The following is an 18683-nucleotide window of genomic DNA, read 5'->3' on the forward strand; positions in this document are numbered from 1 at the left end:
GAATCTCTCTTCCACTGCAACTTATTTTTTAACATCTGAAACAGGACAAAATTATATATAAATATATAAATATATATATATATATAGATAGATAGATAGATAGATAGATAGATATGTGTGTGGTGTGTGCAAAATAATAAGAGAAATGATGGCAGTGAGTAAGAAATGAGAGACAGACAGAAAACACACTAGAGCAAGAATGATGATCAGACGAATACCAAAATTTGCACTGCAAAGATGTTGTTCATTAACCAGTTCAGTGCCAGAGAATTTTGTAAAAAAAAAAAAAATTAAAAAAGTGCTCTCCCCACGCCAGGGAATTTTGAGGAGTAATAAATCACACAAAAAATTCTAGCACAAAAGCTATGGGTGATACAGAAAGAAAGTAAACATTTTTGTGAAGGAAAATGAGGTAGATTCTGCTCTGGGCTTTTTTTTTCACCCAGTTAGGTTAATAGTAGATAACTGTTCAGGCATGTAAAGTCAAAATAATAATTTTTATGCAACAAAAAAGTCTATTTCCCCCTCTACATAATGTCAAAGAAAAGAAAACAAAATACAGCTATTGTCAGATAATACCTGTAGAAGAAATTAAAACAGGCTATAAGTTTATAAAAACAAATCACAGCTCGTGCAGACATGTAAGTAAATCACTGTCCCAACAATGACAAAGGTGGGTAAAGGCAACGTATAGAATAGAATAGAATAAAATGGAACAGATATAATATGTCTTTATAATCAAGTGTACCAGGGTCACAAGGAATATTGGGGGTGTGGGGGGGGTGTGGGGGGGGATCGTACATAACAAGATACGAACATAAATCGAAAATCATACACAAACACAGATACAGTAGAAATAAGATACAAGTGCATATCAATATAAAAACTTGTGCATACTCACACATGCACGCGCTGCACACAACACACACACACACACACACACACACACACATACACACACACCACATACACACACACACATACACACATGCACGCAACACACACCACACACACACACGTTTGAACAGAAGCTGCATATTACATGTGAAATGGGGCTGATGACTAGATATTCAGGTAGATAGTTTGTTGGTTGCACAATTCTATTTATCACTCTGGATTTGTTCGTGAGACAGGGCACTGACTGCTTTGGGGGGAAAAGCTATTGGCAAAGTGGATTGGTTTTCTTTCCTTATACTTCTGTAACGTCAACCAGAGGGGAGCATCTCGAAAATCCCAAAAGCTGGATGTGATTCATCCTGGCTGATTGATTTTGCTTTTTTGAGTAGCCACTTATATGTCTTCTAGAGAAGGTAGATCAGCCCGGTATCTTGGTGGCAGTTTTTACGATTCTGTTAAGGGCTGCAACTTCTGCCTTGGAAATGCTTCCGTACCAAATGAATGAAATGATATTATGGTGCTTAGAGCCTCACCGACCACTAAGGCCATCTCAAGGCTATCGCCACATTAATACCTACAACAAGGTAAAAAACAAACAATTAAAACGAGTCACCACTTCAAAATTTCACTCAAAGTTTAAAAAAACTTCCATAGTTTAAAACCTTCAAATCTGATTAAAAATGTTCACTTCTTTCAAGAAGTCCATCAGCGCCCATGGAGGGACATCACGAAACAAGGTCTTCAAAGGAACAGCTGTGTAATGTCTGTGTCTAACGTCATGCAGATCCCAACAGTCCAAGGAGCACGTGTTTCACGGTGAGAGGCTCATCACAGGGAATACATGGAGGAGCCTCTTCCCCCTTCAGCAAGTAAGAATGAGTAAAAAAAAAAAGTGTGCCCCGTATGCAGTCTGCACAGCACAGACTCCTCTTTCTGTTCTTCACCCCCGAAGGGAGGGTCTCTTTTAGGTCTGGACGGATCTGGAAGAGCTTGTTGTCCGTCTGGGTGTTCCACTCCTCTTGCCAAAGATCCTTAACATAAGTGTTCACCTTCTGCTTCATGTCTGTGTATGGTACAAAGGATCTCTATAATTCTTTCTTTACAGCGTCTTGGCCAGCAGGTCTGCCCTTTCGTTACCACGAATGCCAACATGTCCAGGAACCCAGGCCAACACAACCTCGTATCCTTTCTTCATTACGAGAGTAAAAGCTTCGTAGAAATGCAGCAGTTTGGGATGAGTGAGATTCCTGCAGGCGATCGCCTCCAGGGCTGACAAGGAGTCGGAAAAGATCATGAATCTCTTTTGTTTTGAAGAGAGAACCATTTTTACCCCCGAAACCAGTGCGGTCACTTCCGCAGTGTACACTGAGCTGTCAGACTGGATGTGTTCCGTTGAGGGGCTGGTCAGGAAAGGCGGGACAGAACGCAGATGCAGCGACTCCGTCCTCTGACTTGGAACTGTCAGTGAAGATCTTTGGAAAGTGGGAAATTTGTGGCACAGTTCTGAAAAGTAAGTTCTGTAGGCCAGTGAACTGGTGGAGTCTTTACGGTTGGGTACGAGGCCAGATCGAATCGGACCTCTGGTGTTCTAAAGGTCCACGGAGGGCTGTCAGGGAACTTGGAGAAGTCTGAGATGCCACCGACATCCAGATCGGCATTTTCTTGTGTGGCTGAATGCGGAGTCCAAGAGGAGGGATGCAGTTTGGGTTGTCTTTAAATTTCTTGTTGAAGGGGCTTGTTGAATACAACATCGTAAGCAGGGTTTGTAGGTTCAGAAACAGTTTCAAGTAATAGTTAGGGTCAGCTTCAGTCTGCGGTTGGAGAGAGGCGGTTCTCCTGCCTCTGCATACAGGCTGTGCACAGGGGTGGTGCTGAATGCACCTAAGCTAGACAGAGCTCTTGGTGGTGTAGGGTCCAGCAGTTTCAGGTAAGACGGTCTGGCCGAGCCGTATACTACACTTCCGTAATCCCAGTTTTGGACCGGACCAGGCTCTGTAGAGGTGCAAGAGAGTTTCTCTTATCAGCACCCCAGTCCATGTGTGCCACAACTTGGATGATATTCAGGGCTTTTTGACAAGATATTTTCAGCTGTTTGATATGGCTGAGGAAGTTCAGCTTCTGATCAAAAATGACCCTAAAAATTTGGCTTCCTTAACCGCCGGGATGGTGGATTTTCCCAGACGGATTTCAGGGTCCGGATAGAATTGGCAAAAGTTATGAAAATGAATACACTCAGTTTTGGGAGGAATAAAAGGTGAAACCATTCTCCCTGCCCAACACTGAATTTTGTCCACGCAGAGCTGAAGCCGTCGCTGGATGCTGGCATACGTGCTACCAGTTGCATACAGAGCGAAATCGTCCACAAACAGCGAGCTGTCCGATCCCTTTTGAACCAACTGAACGATGTCGTTAATTTTGATGCTGAAGAGAGCCGGCGACAGGATGCTCCCTTGCGGAACACCCAGCTCCTGCTCATGAATGTCGGACAGGGTGGTGCCGACCCTCACCTGGAATTGTCTGTCTTGCAAGAAATTGGTGGGATGAACTGGGGGCAGGTGTCCTCGGAAGCCGGAGCTTGTGCAGGTCCGAGAGGATACCAAATTTCCAGGTGGTATTGTAAGCTTTCTCTAAGTAAAAAAAATATGGCCACCACATGCTGTTTGTTTACAAAGGCATTCCTTACAGTGGTTTCCAGACGAACCAGATGGTCAACGGTAAGATCGATGCTTGCGGAAACCGCACTGTTCTTCACCAGAAGGCCGTCGGTCTCTAGTTTCCACATCAGTCTACCGTTGACCATCTTCTCCATCAGTTTGCAGATGCAGCTGGTCAGTGCTATGGGCGGTAGTTGGAGGGGTTCGAGGGGTCTTTTCCCGGTTTTGGCATCGGGATTATGAGGGCTTTCCACCAGGAGGGTGGAAAAAAAGCCTGTAATCCAGAGGTGGTTGTAAACTTTGAGCAGGGGTGTCCAGACAGGTTTCGGGAAGATGTTTTTAAAAGTTTATAATGGACCTCGTCCATTCCTGGAGGGGGAATCCGTGCAGGTCTTAAGGGCAGATTTTAGTTCATTCATAGTGAAAGGAAGGTTGTAGCTCTCTGTGTTGTCGGAACAGAAGTTGCAGGGTGTTTTTTCTTTCAGGTTTTTGGTTTTGAGAAACGAGCAGATTTTGTTTGCAATCTAGAGTTCAGTTTGATTGTGGAGGCAAGCAAATTAAGCAACTGCTTTCTTCTCGGTGACGCAGAGCGTGTGAGAGTTTAAATGGTGAAAAGTTGGGCAGACGTTTTTGCCCTTAAATTTTTTTTAAAACCCTCCACACTTTCTTCTTGGGTGTGTTGGAGGTTTAAGGAGAAAGAGCATAAATCTCTCCATGATTTTCTCTGGCTCCTTTTCGAAACGCTATCGGCCTCCGGTCTCTGGAAGCATGCGTCATGCGCTCTCTTCTGGAGACTTACGGGCATCACGACTTTCAGCGTTGAACAAGAGGTAGACGATGGGGCTGTGCTTTGGAGCAATCTAAAAATGATCTGTGTCAGATGTCAGTAGGATCTTGCTTTGGAAGCCTGTTTCTTCATGCAGGCTCCGCTCTCAAACTTTTGGGTAAAAAATTCCCCGGTCGGCTTTGTCATAGATTTCAAGCGGTCAGCGAGAAAGTCACAGAAAGTGGTCACTCCCCGTGCGATCACCGTGCACTTTCCCTCGCTGGTCCAGGAACAACGATGGATCGCAGACCGACAGATCTAAACACGAGGAGCTTTCCAAGAGGACAGTGAAGGTAGTGGGTGACTTGTGTTAAGGCAGCACAGGTCATTTCGGAAAGAGGTTTTCGAAAGCAAGACGCGGCCTGATGTCACCTCACTTCCCGAGCGGGAGTGGACATTGAAGTCAACCCAACAGTTAGAAACGTTGTGGGAAGCTTGGTCGACCAGGTTCATGAGGTCCTGCATCAGAACACAGACGGAAGGTGGAAGATACAGAGGAAAACTGACAGTGATGGTTTTTCTTAGTGTGACTCTGACTGCCACACCTGTAAAGGGGTGCTTAAAGGATCTTACTGTTATTCAAAGGGAACCTTATGTACAAAAAGAGCGAACCCCCGTCAATCCCTCTTGCTGCGGTTGAGAGGGTTTAAAAATGGAGTTAATACCAGGAGAGGGATAACCATGCCATCTCTTTGCAGAGTCTCTTGCAGCGCTAACACTGAAAGTTTCAAAGCACGACAAAGCAGCTGGAGTTCTGGAGGATTGTGTAAAAACACGGGAGGATGTTCAATGAATTCTGCCATTAGAACAGGTTAAAATAAAGAGCATGCCTAATCCATCGCTACATCCTGCCTCCTCTGCTTGCGGTGGCTCAAGGTCAGCCAAGACCGCATATCTTGGGGGAGGGAGGGGGGGGGGGGGACGCGAGGCGGACATCATGCCTCCGCCCGAGGTTTTCCACCCCTGCCCAGCAGCCCCTGAGGACCACTGTACTGGATGGGACGGGGTGGATACAGTGCCTCCACCCAAAGCCAATGGTTTTTTACCAAGGTAGGTAAGTCATCCGTCTGTGTCCCTGTGGACAATTGTCTGGATCGCAACGTCCACCATCCTGGGTCTGACGACAGAAGCGTAAGATGTCTTAGGCAATGTAGCCTCCACTAATTTACGGGCCTCAAAGAACTATATTTTCTTCTCCGTCTCCACCTTCTGGATTTCTTTTTCTTTTTTCCAGGTGGGGCAGACTTTAGTTGAGGACGGGTGGCCGCCCTCCGCAGTTCACACAACGGGCTGGACTGATGCATTTGCCCTGGTGCACCGCTTTGAACAGGTGCCACATGCCTCTTCCTCCTTGCAGCGGTCCCGCACGTGTCCAAATTTCTGGCACTTGAAACACAGTAGAGGGGACGGCACGTACAGACTTACGTTCACCTGGCATGCAGGTATCCGACTCGTATGTCCTTGGGGACATTACGGGCAGCAGAAGGGTGAGGAAGAATGTATTGGTTGGGGACTCTGTCCGACCCCTTCCTTACTGTCACCCTGTAAACATCCGTCACTCCCTGAGAGGACAGCTCGCACTTAATCTCTGCCTCAGATACTCCTCTCAACTCAGGGCATCTGATGACCCCCCTTTGAACAGTTCAGTCCTTGGTGGGGAACCGTCACCGCCTATCCACAAAAGTGTTCACTTTAAGCAGATGCTGTGTCTGCCTTTTTGATGCTGTCTCTACAGAATGCTCCGCCCTTCAGCCTCGCGACAGGGACAAGACTTCAGTGAGCCTGCTAGAACTGGAATCCCTTCTGGTGGCGAGGGATGAGAGCCACATGGGTTTGTCAGCATCAGTGCCCTCCACCACAAGCAGACAGCAATAATCCAGAGGTCACACCCGACTCCAGAAATCGGTGTCCGAATCAACAGTCCTGGTATCCTCCTTTTCCCAAGTAAGTTTTGGGGGGTTGTTATGGTAGGAAGCAGGTTTTTTTATCATAAATTCATCCTCCCTTACCATACCCACCATGGGGTCCAAACTTAGGGGCAGGTCAAAGGGAACACCAGTTACCCGGCCAGGTTTTCGGGAGGATATCACGAACAAGTCTTGTCCAAGCGTTCCCCCCGTTCTGCCCAGCTCCCGGGGTCAGAGAAACTGAGCACTACGGGGGTTATCATCGTTAGGCTCTAAACTGCCAGTCTTGACCCAACCCACGTAGGGTAGCCGACTGACACACACGGGCCAGTGTGTGCCACCTGTCTTAGGAGAGGTCCGAGCCAAAGGGACGTGTTGAGAGCAGCGTGCTCTCTCAATCCCAGGATCTCATTCCCCTCCATCACAGGTCGCGCCGCACGGCAAACATGGCGGGCCTGAAGAAGGCGCAGAGAAAAAGAATGTGGAAAGAAGGCTTGATTGGGGAGCTGAGGACTGAAAAGAGAATAGAGAACAGCGAAAGGGACAGTGGGTCCTTTTAGTTTGGGCCTCACTCAACGACCTGTTCGCATGGGAAGCCCTATCAGGGGCATCAGTACAAAAAAACCAAAATACAGAAAAAAAAACCACCACTTATTCAGCCTGAACAGCTACAATGGCTATGTAGGCTGTCAATTAAGACCTGGGACTAGAGCAGCTAACCCCCAGAAGCACTGAGGCCCCCCGCCGACATAGCTCGCTCGATCACTGGGCCACTAAACCTCCAGACCACGACAAGGTAGTGACCCCCCAGGAGGTTTCCATACCAAACAGTAATAGCAAAGGTTAGCACACTTTCAATGAACTGCTCGGTAGAAATCAACCATGATTTCTCTTTTAATTCCTAACTTTCTGAGGTGCTGAAGAAAGTACAGGCGCGGTTGTGCTTTCGTAACAATTTTTTCTGTATTTTTCTCCCATTTCAAATTCGTTGGAAATGATCAAGTCTGAGAAATTTAGTCTGATGATCTCTACTTGCTTGTCTTCAATGACAAGTGGTAAGGGGTCAGATTGGTCTTACTGAAATCTAGAATAATTCTTTGGTTTTTGATACGTTGGGTTCTAAGTTGTTTTGATCACACCAGCTGACAAGTTCATGTACTCTTCCCTACATTTGACTCATCACTGTTTGTAATTCAGCCCTTCTAGAGTTGTATCATCGGCAAACTTGACCATGGTGTTACATTCATTTTGAGTTGCACAGTCATGTGTGAATAGTGAGTACAACAGTGGGGATAGAACACATCCCTGTGGGGTGCCTATGTTGAGAATGCATGTGGAGGAAGTGAAGGTCACCAACTTTAACAACTTGCGGTCTGCATCTTAGAAAGTTTAGGATCCATGCACAAATTGATTCAGGCAGCGAGAGATCTTTCAGTTTAAAATATAGTTTTGATGGTACTATTGTCTTGACGCAGAGCTGTAGTCAATGAAAAGGATCCTGGCATAGCTATTAGGATTTTCGAGATGTCTGAGGACATGGTAGAGACCTATGCTAATGGCATCTTCAACTGATCTCTTAGCTCTACAGGCGAACTGAAAGGGATCAAAAGATGGAGGAATGCAGGTTTTTAGGAATTGTAGAATCAAGCGTTCAAATGTTTTCATTACGACTGATGTTAAGGCTATAGAACGATTATCATTAAGACAACTAGGCTGTACTTTTTTTGGAACAGGAATGGTTGTTGATTTCTTAAAGCAGTGAGGCACCACACAAGACTGAAGGGACATGTTAAATATGTCAGTGAAGACACTACATAGTTGGACTGCACACTTCCTCAAAAGGCCTGGTGAGATGTTGTCAGGGCCAGCGGCTTTTCTTATTTTTCAGATGACTTAAGTGGCGTCTGACTTCATTCTCTTGGACTATGAAAGGGGGAGTGGGGGTGATTTTGGGTGCAGCCATGTCAGAAGTAGACAATGGTATGTCGAATCTGGAGTAGAATGTGTTGAGTTTGTCTGGAAGAGTTCTGTCAGTGCTGTCGACTGTCTGGTGGGTCATTTTATAATCAGTGATGTTCTGCAGTCCGGTCCAAACATTCCTACAGTTGTTTGCAGACAGGTTTTCTTCTTTTTTTTTTTCCAATATAAAAACTTTGCCTTCTTAATGCATTTTTCAACACTTCTTTTTGCCTTATTGTGGACTATTCTATCATCAGTTTCACCGAAAAACTCTCTCTTTTTCCTTTAGTTTTTGCCTAACAGCCCCGTTACACCAAATTTTGTCGTTTGAAAATATTTTGATATTTTTTTATGGAATGCACATACTTTCACAGAATAAAATATAATCACACATTGTGTCCGTATATTCATTTAAGTCCCCGGCAAAGTCTTAAAAACATTACAGTCTCTACATTCGAAACAGTCCTGCAAGGTCCTCTAAGGCAGGGGCCAACCAATTGTTTCACAGTTTTCACGACTGGTTTTTCAGCTTTCAGTTTTTGGTTTGTAGACCGGCACCAGAAAAATCATGCTGTGGTCGGACTGTCCCAAAGGTGCACAGCGGATCCAGTGGTACACCTTCTTGATGGAGGTGTAGCAGTGGTTCAGGGTCTTGTCACCACGTGTTGGACAGTCCACTTGCTGGTACAACTTTCGGCATTTCTTTCTTGAGGCTGGCTTTGTTGAAATCACCAGCAACAATGATGTTGGAGTCAGGCCAGCTGTTCTCACACTTGCTAATTTCGAGTGCTAGAAGACCAAGTGCAGCGGAGAGGTTCGCTGTGGGATGGATTTACACAGCGTCAGCGTCACTGAGGAAATTTCGCGTGGGAGGTAGAAGGGTCGGCACTGGATGGTTAGGAACTCCACATCAGGGGAAGCAGGCACGCGATAGCACTTTGACATCAGAGCACCAGCTTGTGTTGACGAAGAAACACACACCGCTGCCCCTTTGCTTGCCTGTGTCAGCAGTGCGGTCAGCTCTGTGTACAGTGAAGCCTGGTGGTTGAACGGCGCTGTCAGGGATGTCCGGGTTAAGCCATGTTTCAGTAAAACAAAACACAGTGCACTCTTTGTAGTCTCTCCTCATCTGAATATTACATGTGAGTCTGTCATTTTTGGTCAATATAAGGTCAATCACAGTCTCAGAAACTGAGCTGGCAAGCTTTTTGACAGCAAAGAACATTTGCAAGTGAGAGGGTGAAGTTCATTGATGACATTCACTCCTTTCAAGTTGCAAGTGGGCTGATTAAAGTGTCTGCTGTGCATCAGCTTGCCACCTCTTCAAACAAGTCATCCAGCTGATTCAGCGGGGGAAAAAAACCAACGAAAAAAAAAAGTGTTAAAAACAAAAAACGTGTTTCACGTCCAGTGCAGGTTTCAGCCCTGCATTTCGTGAAAATCGTGGAGCACTGGCTGTTGTTGATTTCACAGTCTGCACTGAAATGTGAGAACACTCTTCCAAAAAGCCACACCCCCTTGATGACCTCTGGCTGGCATTCGACCTATCGTCTTACATCACTCCTCTCCCTCTCCTCCTCTTCTTCCAACGCTCGCTGCATGTATTCTGTCAGTCATAGACACTTGTCCAAAAACGCTGTCTCACTGGATGGATGGACTGAATTACCATCAAATGGGCTGTCAGTTTCATCACTGTCGTTGTCAATCACCGTTTTCAAACCAATCATCAGACAAGAGAGATAATTTTCCATCACGAAAGCTGTCCATAATCACAAGCAGAGCTTTCAGAATTGTGTAAATCTGCTGACTGTGACTTTTTGCTTTACTGGACACAGTTTTCAATGCCTTTTTTGCACATGTTGCAACCCCCTTTTCCATGCGCGTATCACATGGTCAGCAAATTATTGTCGAGTAAAAGGGGTCTTTTACCTGATGTATGTTCATTTGAATAGAATCTTTATAATCCAAACACATCAAACTAACTGTTCAGAGTCCGTTTATGTGAACTGAACCAAACTCAAATGAAAGAAAAATCCGAACATATTCTTATAGGCACTATGGCGATACTTTTTGTAGGACGTCAGTTGACATCTTATAGGCACTCTCCTGGTTAACAAGAAAGAACTGTGTGTAAATATAAATTAAATAATTTGGAGAAATAAAAGGAATGATAAAAAAAAAGTAGTATGGGGGGAAATATGTTGAGAAAAGCAACAGACAAGAAAAAGAAAGCAATGAAGAAAGTGCTTGAAATTCAATTTTTGAAAAAGCTTTTAACTAAAAATACAACAGGTACACCATGTACACAACCAAGACACAGAAAAAAACATCAAAAAGGAAACTTTCATTTGTATTTGTCTAAACGCACTTATTCAAACAGGAAATGTAGCTCTGAGTGAGTAAAGCAGCACAATGCTGACTGACAATGCTGCATGTTTTCAATAAAATAAAAAAAAAATCTAAAATATCCAGTTCAAGATGAACATTGCTAAATGCACAATGTACACACAAAGACCAAGGACAGTCAGCTCACCAGGTGAAGTTTGCTGTCATGAAGTGGTGTGCTCATCGTTCCTTGGCACTGACTGAGGGAAGCCAGCCATTCGTCACACAGCCACTGGTGAGGGCTGGCCCCCAGAGACCCAATACTGGAGAACTGACCAAACACAGGCCAGGAACCTATGTCCTTCTTTTCCAGCCCTGACGTTTGCAGCACCTAATTCATGCAGGTACATGGTCACAGTCGATGATTGATAGACACTAAGAAAGACACAGAGAGAACGATCTAACGAGCAAACTTTTTTTTAATTGAGAGGGTGCGCACACCCACTTTTGTCTGATTTTCGTGGAGATTCACTGGTTATTTTTCCAGGCCACCAAAAGGCTAAAATTCATCATGGAAATTGCTGTTCTGAAGAAAGGATTCGATTTTGACCGTATTCAATGACTATTTTTCCAAGTTTATATCTGCTTTAGTCTTCTGTTTATTTTGAGCATGTTTCTTGTCATATATCTGGCATTACATATTCAAACTGAAATTCAAACTGATCCATTTAACAACTCTGCTGAAAAGTTGTCCGAACAAAGGCACTGCAAACTCAAAGAATCCTTTTATGGTGGTGGGCTGCCCATGACGTCATACGACCTACTTTTCACTCTGCAAGTGATGACAAGTCCACCAGGAAAACTGGCCTGCACACCCTCCCTATTGATAAAGGAATGAGCACATTGGGCTTGTCTTCATCATGCCCTCATAATTTCTACTATACATACACAGAGAGAGAGGGAAAGTGTGTGTGTGCAAATGTATGAGTGAATTTGTGAGAGTGAGTGTGAAAGAGGGTGAGTGTGTGAGGGTGTGTAAGTGAGAGTGAAAATGTGAGAGGGAGATTGAGTATGCATGCACCTGTGTGCATGTCTGCATGAGTGTATGCATTCATGCATGAGAATGTGTTTGTGCATGTGTGTGCAAGCAATTGTGCAACATCTCTTGCTCTCTTGGAACAGATGTCATTTTGACATATAACCCACTGTCTTTCTCTCCCTAACAATCTAGCTAAGAGGGACGGTCCAGCCAAGAGCGATGGTCTAGCCAGATGGGATGGTCTAGCCAGGAGGGATGGTCCAGCCATGAGGTGGCGAAATAAATGTTCTCTTTCAAGGTTTGTTTTGCTGTCCTTTTGTTCTGACATACATATTTCATATTTCACACACACACACAAACACACACACACACATACACATGCACACACACACAACACACACATGTGTGTGAGAGAGAACAAAGGGAAAACATGCGATAGACTGGTTGCCTAATTTCTCGGCTTTGTCAAGGAAGAAACTGTTTGAGTATAAATAAGGCAATGTTCACATTAAGCATAAAGCATCGTGCTCATCAATGCCTATGTTCACCCAGGAACCTGCACAAGAAAAGAGGATTGGGCCTTTTTAGAGGAAATAGAGAACGAACTTGGAGACTCGGTCATTATCTGTGGAGACCTCAATGCAACGAGCTATGGGACCAGCGGAACACCAACCCACAAGGACTCGCACTTGAAGGAATCACAGGGGAAATTCTTCTTAGCTCATTAACAACCACATCCCCAACTCGCCTTGGAACAGGACAAGGGGACAGTGACAGTGTGATCTACGTCGCTCTAACATCTCCAAAATTCAGAGCAGAAATGAATGCAGAGACGCTTCCACACCAAGGCAGTGACCACCTCCCGGTAGTTTTCAGTTCTACAGAAACTGTCAGATAAACCCTGTATGAAACCGCATGATCCATTTCAGTATGAAACCAAAGCGACAACCATCATTGAAAAATTAAGACGCAGAAGAAACAAAAGTACGGCACCGAACAGGATGCAAACCATTCAGCCCCCATGGTGGAATACCGACACAGAGAGAGCCTGGATAGAAAAACATGCGGCTGTCAAACTTTGGCAAAAAGAAAGAACAAAACCATCTCCGGACAAAGATATTGAAACAAAAATGAAAGAAAAAACTAAACAGTTTGAAATCATTGCTCAAGAGGCCAAAAATGACAAGTGGAAACAGTTTTGCGAGGCACTCAGTTATGACTCAACATTGACAGAGTTCTGGCAATTTTATCGTCGCATGGAAGGGAAAACGTGCACAACAACAACCCCAGACATGGTAGACACTGACGGAACCAAGCTTAAGACAAACGAAGGATCCGCCCTGCTCAAACGTTTCATACAAAGAGCGATCAAAGAAACTTAGATGAGAAAAAGAAATATGTTGAGGAGTTAAACCAAGCCCTTATGCAGACTGGACTTGATGATGACTTGACAATAGATGATCTAAACAAAACAATAGCTAAATGCAAGAAAGAATCGGCTCCTGGCCCAGACAAAGTTCGCTACTCGGACATCAAGGAAATATCGGAAGAAGACAGAAGCAACCTTTTCAATCTATATCAAAACAGTTTCCACAATGGGCATGTGCCGGAGGACTGGACACACAGCTTCTTAAAACCCATACCAAAACCAGGAAAGGACCATCGTCAGGTAAGCGGCTACCGGATCCTAACCATGCAAAACATTGCTGGAAAGCTCATGGAACGCATGATAGCCAGGAAACTTGCAAGGGATCTTGAACACAGGCACATTCTCCCTTCAAATCAAGGTGGTTACAGAACAGGCAAGTCTACATGGGAAAATGCAGCTGCTTTTGCATATGAGGTGTATGAAGGATTTCAAAGAAAAGAAGAAACACTAGCAGTAGCAATCGACCTTTAAGATGCCTACAATAAAGTCCAGTTTGCGCACCTCATGGAGCTGCTACTAAGGTATGGAGTAAGTTTGACACTGACAAGATGGATAGCAGCAGCGCTTCAGGAAAGAACCGTCGTCCTACGCCTCGGAGATTGGATGTCTGCACCTTCTAAACTATCCATGGGACTGCCACAAGGGTCTCCGCTTTCTCCTGTCCTCTACAATGTCTACACGAAGGGCCTTGCAGACTTAAACAACAATGGAATAGCTCGGGTGCTTACTCTTGCAGATGATGACCTGGTCTTCAATCCTCTACAATGTCTACACGAAGGGCCTTGCAGACTTAAACAACAATGGAATAGCTTGGGTGCTTACTCTTGCAGATGATGGCCTGGTCTTCAAAACTTCGAAAGATGCTCAGGAAAGAACTAAAGCCGTCCAGAAACAACTAAACAATATTGCTCAATGGTGCAAAGACACAGGATCTTCCATCAATCCAGCAAAAGCCCAAACGTTGCTGTGCACCCGCAACAACAGAACCGTGAGCAAATCACCACCTTCTGTGTCACTCGATGGGATTCAGATCGAGAAAACTGAATGCCTACGCTACCTAGGAATACACTTTGACAGGATGCTGACCTTCAGAAAACATACGGAAAATACTGTTCTCAAATGCAAAAAGGGCCTTTCAGTCTTAAAAGCAATGGCAACCAAAGGTATTGAACAGCGCTACCTCTTCCTGCTATACCAATCACTCGTCCTCAGTGTAATCGACTACAGACTTGGGCTAACAACACCATCTCAAAGCAACCTCCTAAAATTAGAAAGAGTTCAAAATGAAGCTATGAGGCTGATCCTTGGAACAACAAAAGACACGCCCACAGAAACCATGCGATACCTGCTTGACCTTCCTTCAGTGCAGGCCAGAAACAAGTTAGAACAGGTCAAGACCGACTTCAAAGCATTAGAAAACCCTCAAAACCCACTGCATGATGCAGTCAAAGAACCAAAAGGCAGCCGTCTAGGATGAGGAAGATCATGGATGGGGCAAGCGGAAGACACAATCCAGCTAGTATGCTGACTACAAGACCTGAAAGAAACAAAAGAATGGGAGAAAAACCCCGAAAACCTCAACCATCTATTCAACACAACCGTTTTGGTTGCACATAGATATGACAAATGGGAAATATATAAACAAACAGCTTTGTGTATATCAACAGAACTAAGAAAACTTTTGTACATACACTGTTTTCAACAGTAGTTCTCCAGTTCCTTCCATTTTTCCTTCTTTTTTTGTGGAAATGTATTTAGATTATTTGTATCAGATTCACTTACCCATAACCTTATTTTATGTACTTGATATATACTATATTTGCTTTTTTAGTCTCTTAATGAAATAAATGTTTTTGCATGTCATTAATTTGTTTCTTAAATGGAATCAATAAGCACTGCATCTCTGAATTGTCAAGGTCTTGGAAACCAGAAAAATGAAGGGATGTCTTTCAATATTTTAAACAAAAAAATCAGTATTGATAGATTACGCATTTTGAACCCAAGTTAGAAAACTATATTCAAGCTGAATGGGAATACATTTGTTTCTTTTCATAAAACAACTCTCACTCAAGGGGTGTGGCTATTTCATTTAATAACAATTTTTAATTCAAAGTGGAAAATGTCTTAAGACATCAGACAGAATTACATATTTACATCAAGCTTTTTGACAGCTAAAAGCTTTCCCAAGTTAGAGGGTGAAGTCCTTTGATGACACTCACTCCCTCCAAATCGCACCTGAGTCAATTAAAGTGTCTGCTGTATATTCAGCTTTCCTCCTCTATAAACAAGCCAACCATCTGATTCAGTGACAAAAAGCATTAAAATTAAAAGCACGATTGACGTCCAGTGCACTTTCAACCCTGCATTTCATGTAAATCATGGTGCATTGGCAGTTGTCTATTTCCGGCGGCATGCATTGAAATAACAGTTCACAGACGACCAACTGCCACACCCACTTCCACACCCTTTGGCTGGTGTTCAACCTATTGTCTTACATCACTCCTCTCCCTCTCCCCCCCCCTCCCCCATACCCCCCCCCCCCCCTCCCCCCTCTTCCAATACTCGCTGCAGGTATTATGTCAGTCATAGTCACCTGCTCAAAAACACTGTCTGACTGGATAGACCTACTGAATTAGCATCAAAAGGTCTGTCAGATTCATCACTGTCATTGTCATTCACCTTTATGTTCAAAACTATCATCAAACAAGAGAGATCCTTCTCCATCATCATAGTTATCCACAATCATAATGACAGCTAGCAAAATTGTGTAAATCCACTATCTGGGACCAATTTCTTTACTGGACAATGTTTTCAACACTTTTTTTTGTGTGTGTGCATATGATTAGGTAGCGGCAGGCCCCATGGCCGATGCCGAGAAACCTATGAACGCCTTAAAAATGGACTAATTTTGAAGTGCATTTTCTCAAATTTGATTTCATTTTGTGAAAAACTATCCAACTGAAATAATATTTATCATCCATATTTTTAATTTTTATTTTGTTTGCTTTATGCAATGCATGAATGAGTTCGCGGATAGAAGAAAAAGAAGTGTACTGTAACGCCAAATAACAATCCTTGTTCAATGGCAGCTGGCATCTTTCTGAGTGCAACACAGTTTCAACCACATAGTGGAAAAACTTGCCTCCGTTGCTTTCCATTCAGTGGTTACTGTTCGAAAAACTGGGAGCTGTGAAAGGCGAAAGTTCAAGGAGAACTTTCGTGTGCTTTTTTTCCCAGCCTTGGGCGAAGTAGGGTAGTCAGATCTGAGCGCAAAGTTACGGGAATTTTTCGGCTATCTTTCAATGCCTCGCGCAGTTTGAAAATTAAATCCGAGCCTGCGTGATACTGCATGAGCAGTAAAGAGCATTTTCTGCTGATTTCAACGGTATCCGAAACTAATATTTTGATCCATGAGCAATTTGCTCCAGCGATTCAAAAGCAAGTACCCCTCTTTGTCAGTTGCGTTGGCCCAATCAACATTTGACACAGGAGAGCGGCACTTCATCTAACACAAAAATGGCATTGTTTCTCCAGAAAACCTTAAGTTTCATCAGTAAGTTTTATATTATTTTTGAAAACGAATGTCTTTGCACTTTCATGCACAATATAGAGGTGAAATTCTTTGAATCAGGATTTTGATCGATGTCAGTAACTGAGCAGCTTGGATCTATTTCATCAGTGTTTTCGTAATGTGACACCATGTTTCAATTGGAACATGATTTGTTTTTTTCTGAGTAAAACACACAAAACTATTGATACAGAATGAAAAATGGACATGTTAAAACAGAGCCCATGAATTCCCATTACTAATATTTGATTGATTTTTGCTTTAGTAAGCAAAATATTACCTGGGTCTAAAACCGGAAGTGCTCGGGACAGCATTAGCGTTGTCGGCTACAAACTCGGTGAGTGTTAAATAAGTCAGTAAAAAATTGTAATGTGGTTTCTTTTTCCATAAAATAAGTGTTAAATAAGTGAGTAAAAAATTGTAATGTGGTTTCTTTTTCCATAATATAAGCATTTCATTCAACATCACACAAAAGTCTGATATTCAAGTTGCATTTTGCTTCGATAGCTGTGAAACTTTAATTCAATATATACAGATAGGTAGATACTATGCTCTCACATTCCAAAAAGAACAAGAACACCAATTTATACTAACCCCCTGCTCCCCCCCAATCCCCTCTGCTCTGCAAACTTAACTTTAATAATTTGCTGAGAGTTGTATAGTCATTCCCCTCCCTTGTCTCTGAGTATCTCCCACTAATGGTAAGGAGAGGGGAGGGGGTTGTCAATGGTTGTGGCAAACTTGGCATTGAGCCAAATCACTGACCACATACTCCAGTGATATAACCCACCACCTCCTCCATCCAGTCATTCCCCTTCCCCATTTCTTTCCTGTCAGTGGAGTAGGGGTGTGTGTGTGTGTGAGAGAGAGAGAGAGAGAGGGAGAGCGAGCAAGTTTGCATTTGCACATGTATGCTTGTGAGTATGTGTATGTATGTCTGAGTATGAAAAAAGTGTAATGTGAAGAGATATATGATTAGTTTGAACAGTGCAGTCAACATCCTGTTTCTTAAAAAATTTAACACCAATTTTTAACAAACTAAAATTAGTAAAAAGAAAATCAGTACAATAACACCCATAGCCTAAGTTGCACACCAGGTTCAGTCAAACTATATAACACTATCTGGGATCCAGCAATTAAGAGTATAATGTGTGTGTGTGTGTGTGTGTGTGTGTTAATGTAACCCATGATATGCTGTGCATCTCGACTGCATGGAACAGAAAACAAAAGGATAATTCATGAAATGATAAAATGCAAAATATTATGCACATATTGTGAATGAAATATTCAGTTTGATATATATATCTAAGATATGCATTCTCACATACACACAAATAAAGGTGAGTACACAAAATATATATCAAAGAATAAGATACTAAGTATGATGTGCATATTAACAATAAAATATTCTATATTTAGTAATCATATATACCCAAGACATTTAGTAATACATTCATCTCAGTCATGAAATGTAGTACCCTGAAGTGGAAATATTTGAGTAAATAATCGCATGCAACAAAGACACTGACTAAGATGAACAGTTCATGTAGATGGCAAAGCTCTTGTCAGCAATTGGAAAGGACAGCCAAAACTTCAGCCTCAGTTGTCAAAGCATAAGTTGTTGCTGCAATTTGAGTGAAAGGTAAATGCAGCCAAACAGTTCAGTGCAGTGAATTTTGTGTTGCTGTTGAATGAATACTTACCTGTTAATATGCCATTTTATAATTCTGTTATCACAGTGTTTTCCTCCCACTCAAAACACACCGAAATTGACAAAATCCTAAACATATATTAAAATGAAAGCTCTGTTTTTGGTTTTATGCTTTAAATTGAATATAACATTTGTTCTTTCTTATGAGCTGATCTGTGTATCTAACATTTTGAAGAAACGGCTGCTCATGGCAGGGCATACAAGACCTATTCAATGATCCAAAAAGGCCAGTATGAACATCTCAGGTAGTGAGCAGCATGTTATTGCTGATGCCATGAAACCTGTGAGTGCCAAAAATGCAATTTTTTGGTGTGCATTTTCTCTCTTGTGAATGCCATTTTGTGAAGAAATGCATCATCCACCTTTTA

General features: G+C 43.1%; 1 protein-coding gene across 4 annotated transcripts in view; it reads right to left on the reverse strand.

The window, feature by feature from the left end:
• Positions 1-18683, reverse strand: part of LOC143280811 (tyrosyl-DNA phosphodiesterase 1-like) — a 142007-nt gene that overhangs the window by 58285 nt on the left and 65039 nt on the right. For 3 of the 4 annotated variants that reach the window (XM_076585504.1, XM_076585506.1, XM_076585505.1), the window contains exon 11: positions 10777-10959. The exons of the other annotated variant lie outside the window; for it this stretch is intronic. In XM_076585504.1, coding sequence (XP_076441619.1) covers positions 10777-10959 — 183 coding nt within the window. The remainder of the gene's footprint in view (positions 1-10776; positions 10960-18683) is intronic. 4 annotated transcript variants of the gene reach the window in all.

The sequence above is a fragment of the Babylonia areolata genome, chromosome 4 (genome assembly GCF_041734735.1).
Source record: "Babylonia areolata isolate BAREFJ2019XMU chromosome 4, ASM4173473v1, whole genome shotgun sequence".
In the NCBI taxonomy this organism is placed as follows: domain Eukaryota; kingdom Metazoa; phylum Mollusca; class Gastropoda; order Neogastropoda; family Buccinidae; genus Babylonia; species Babylonia areolata.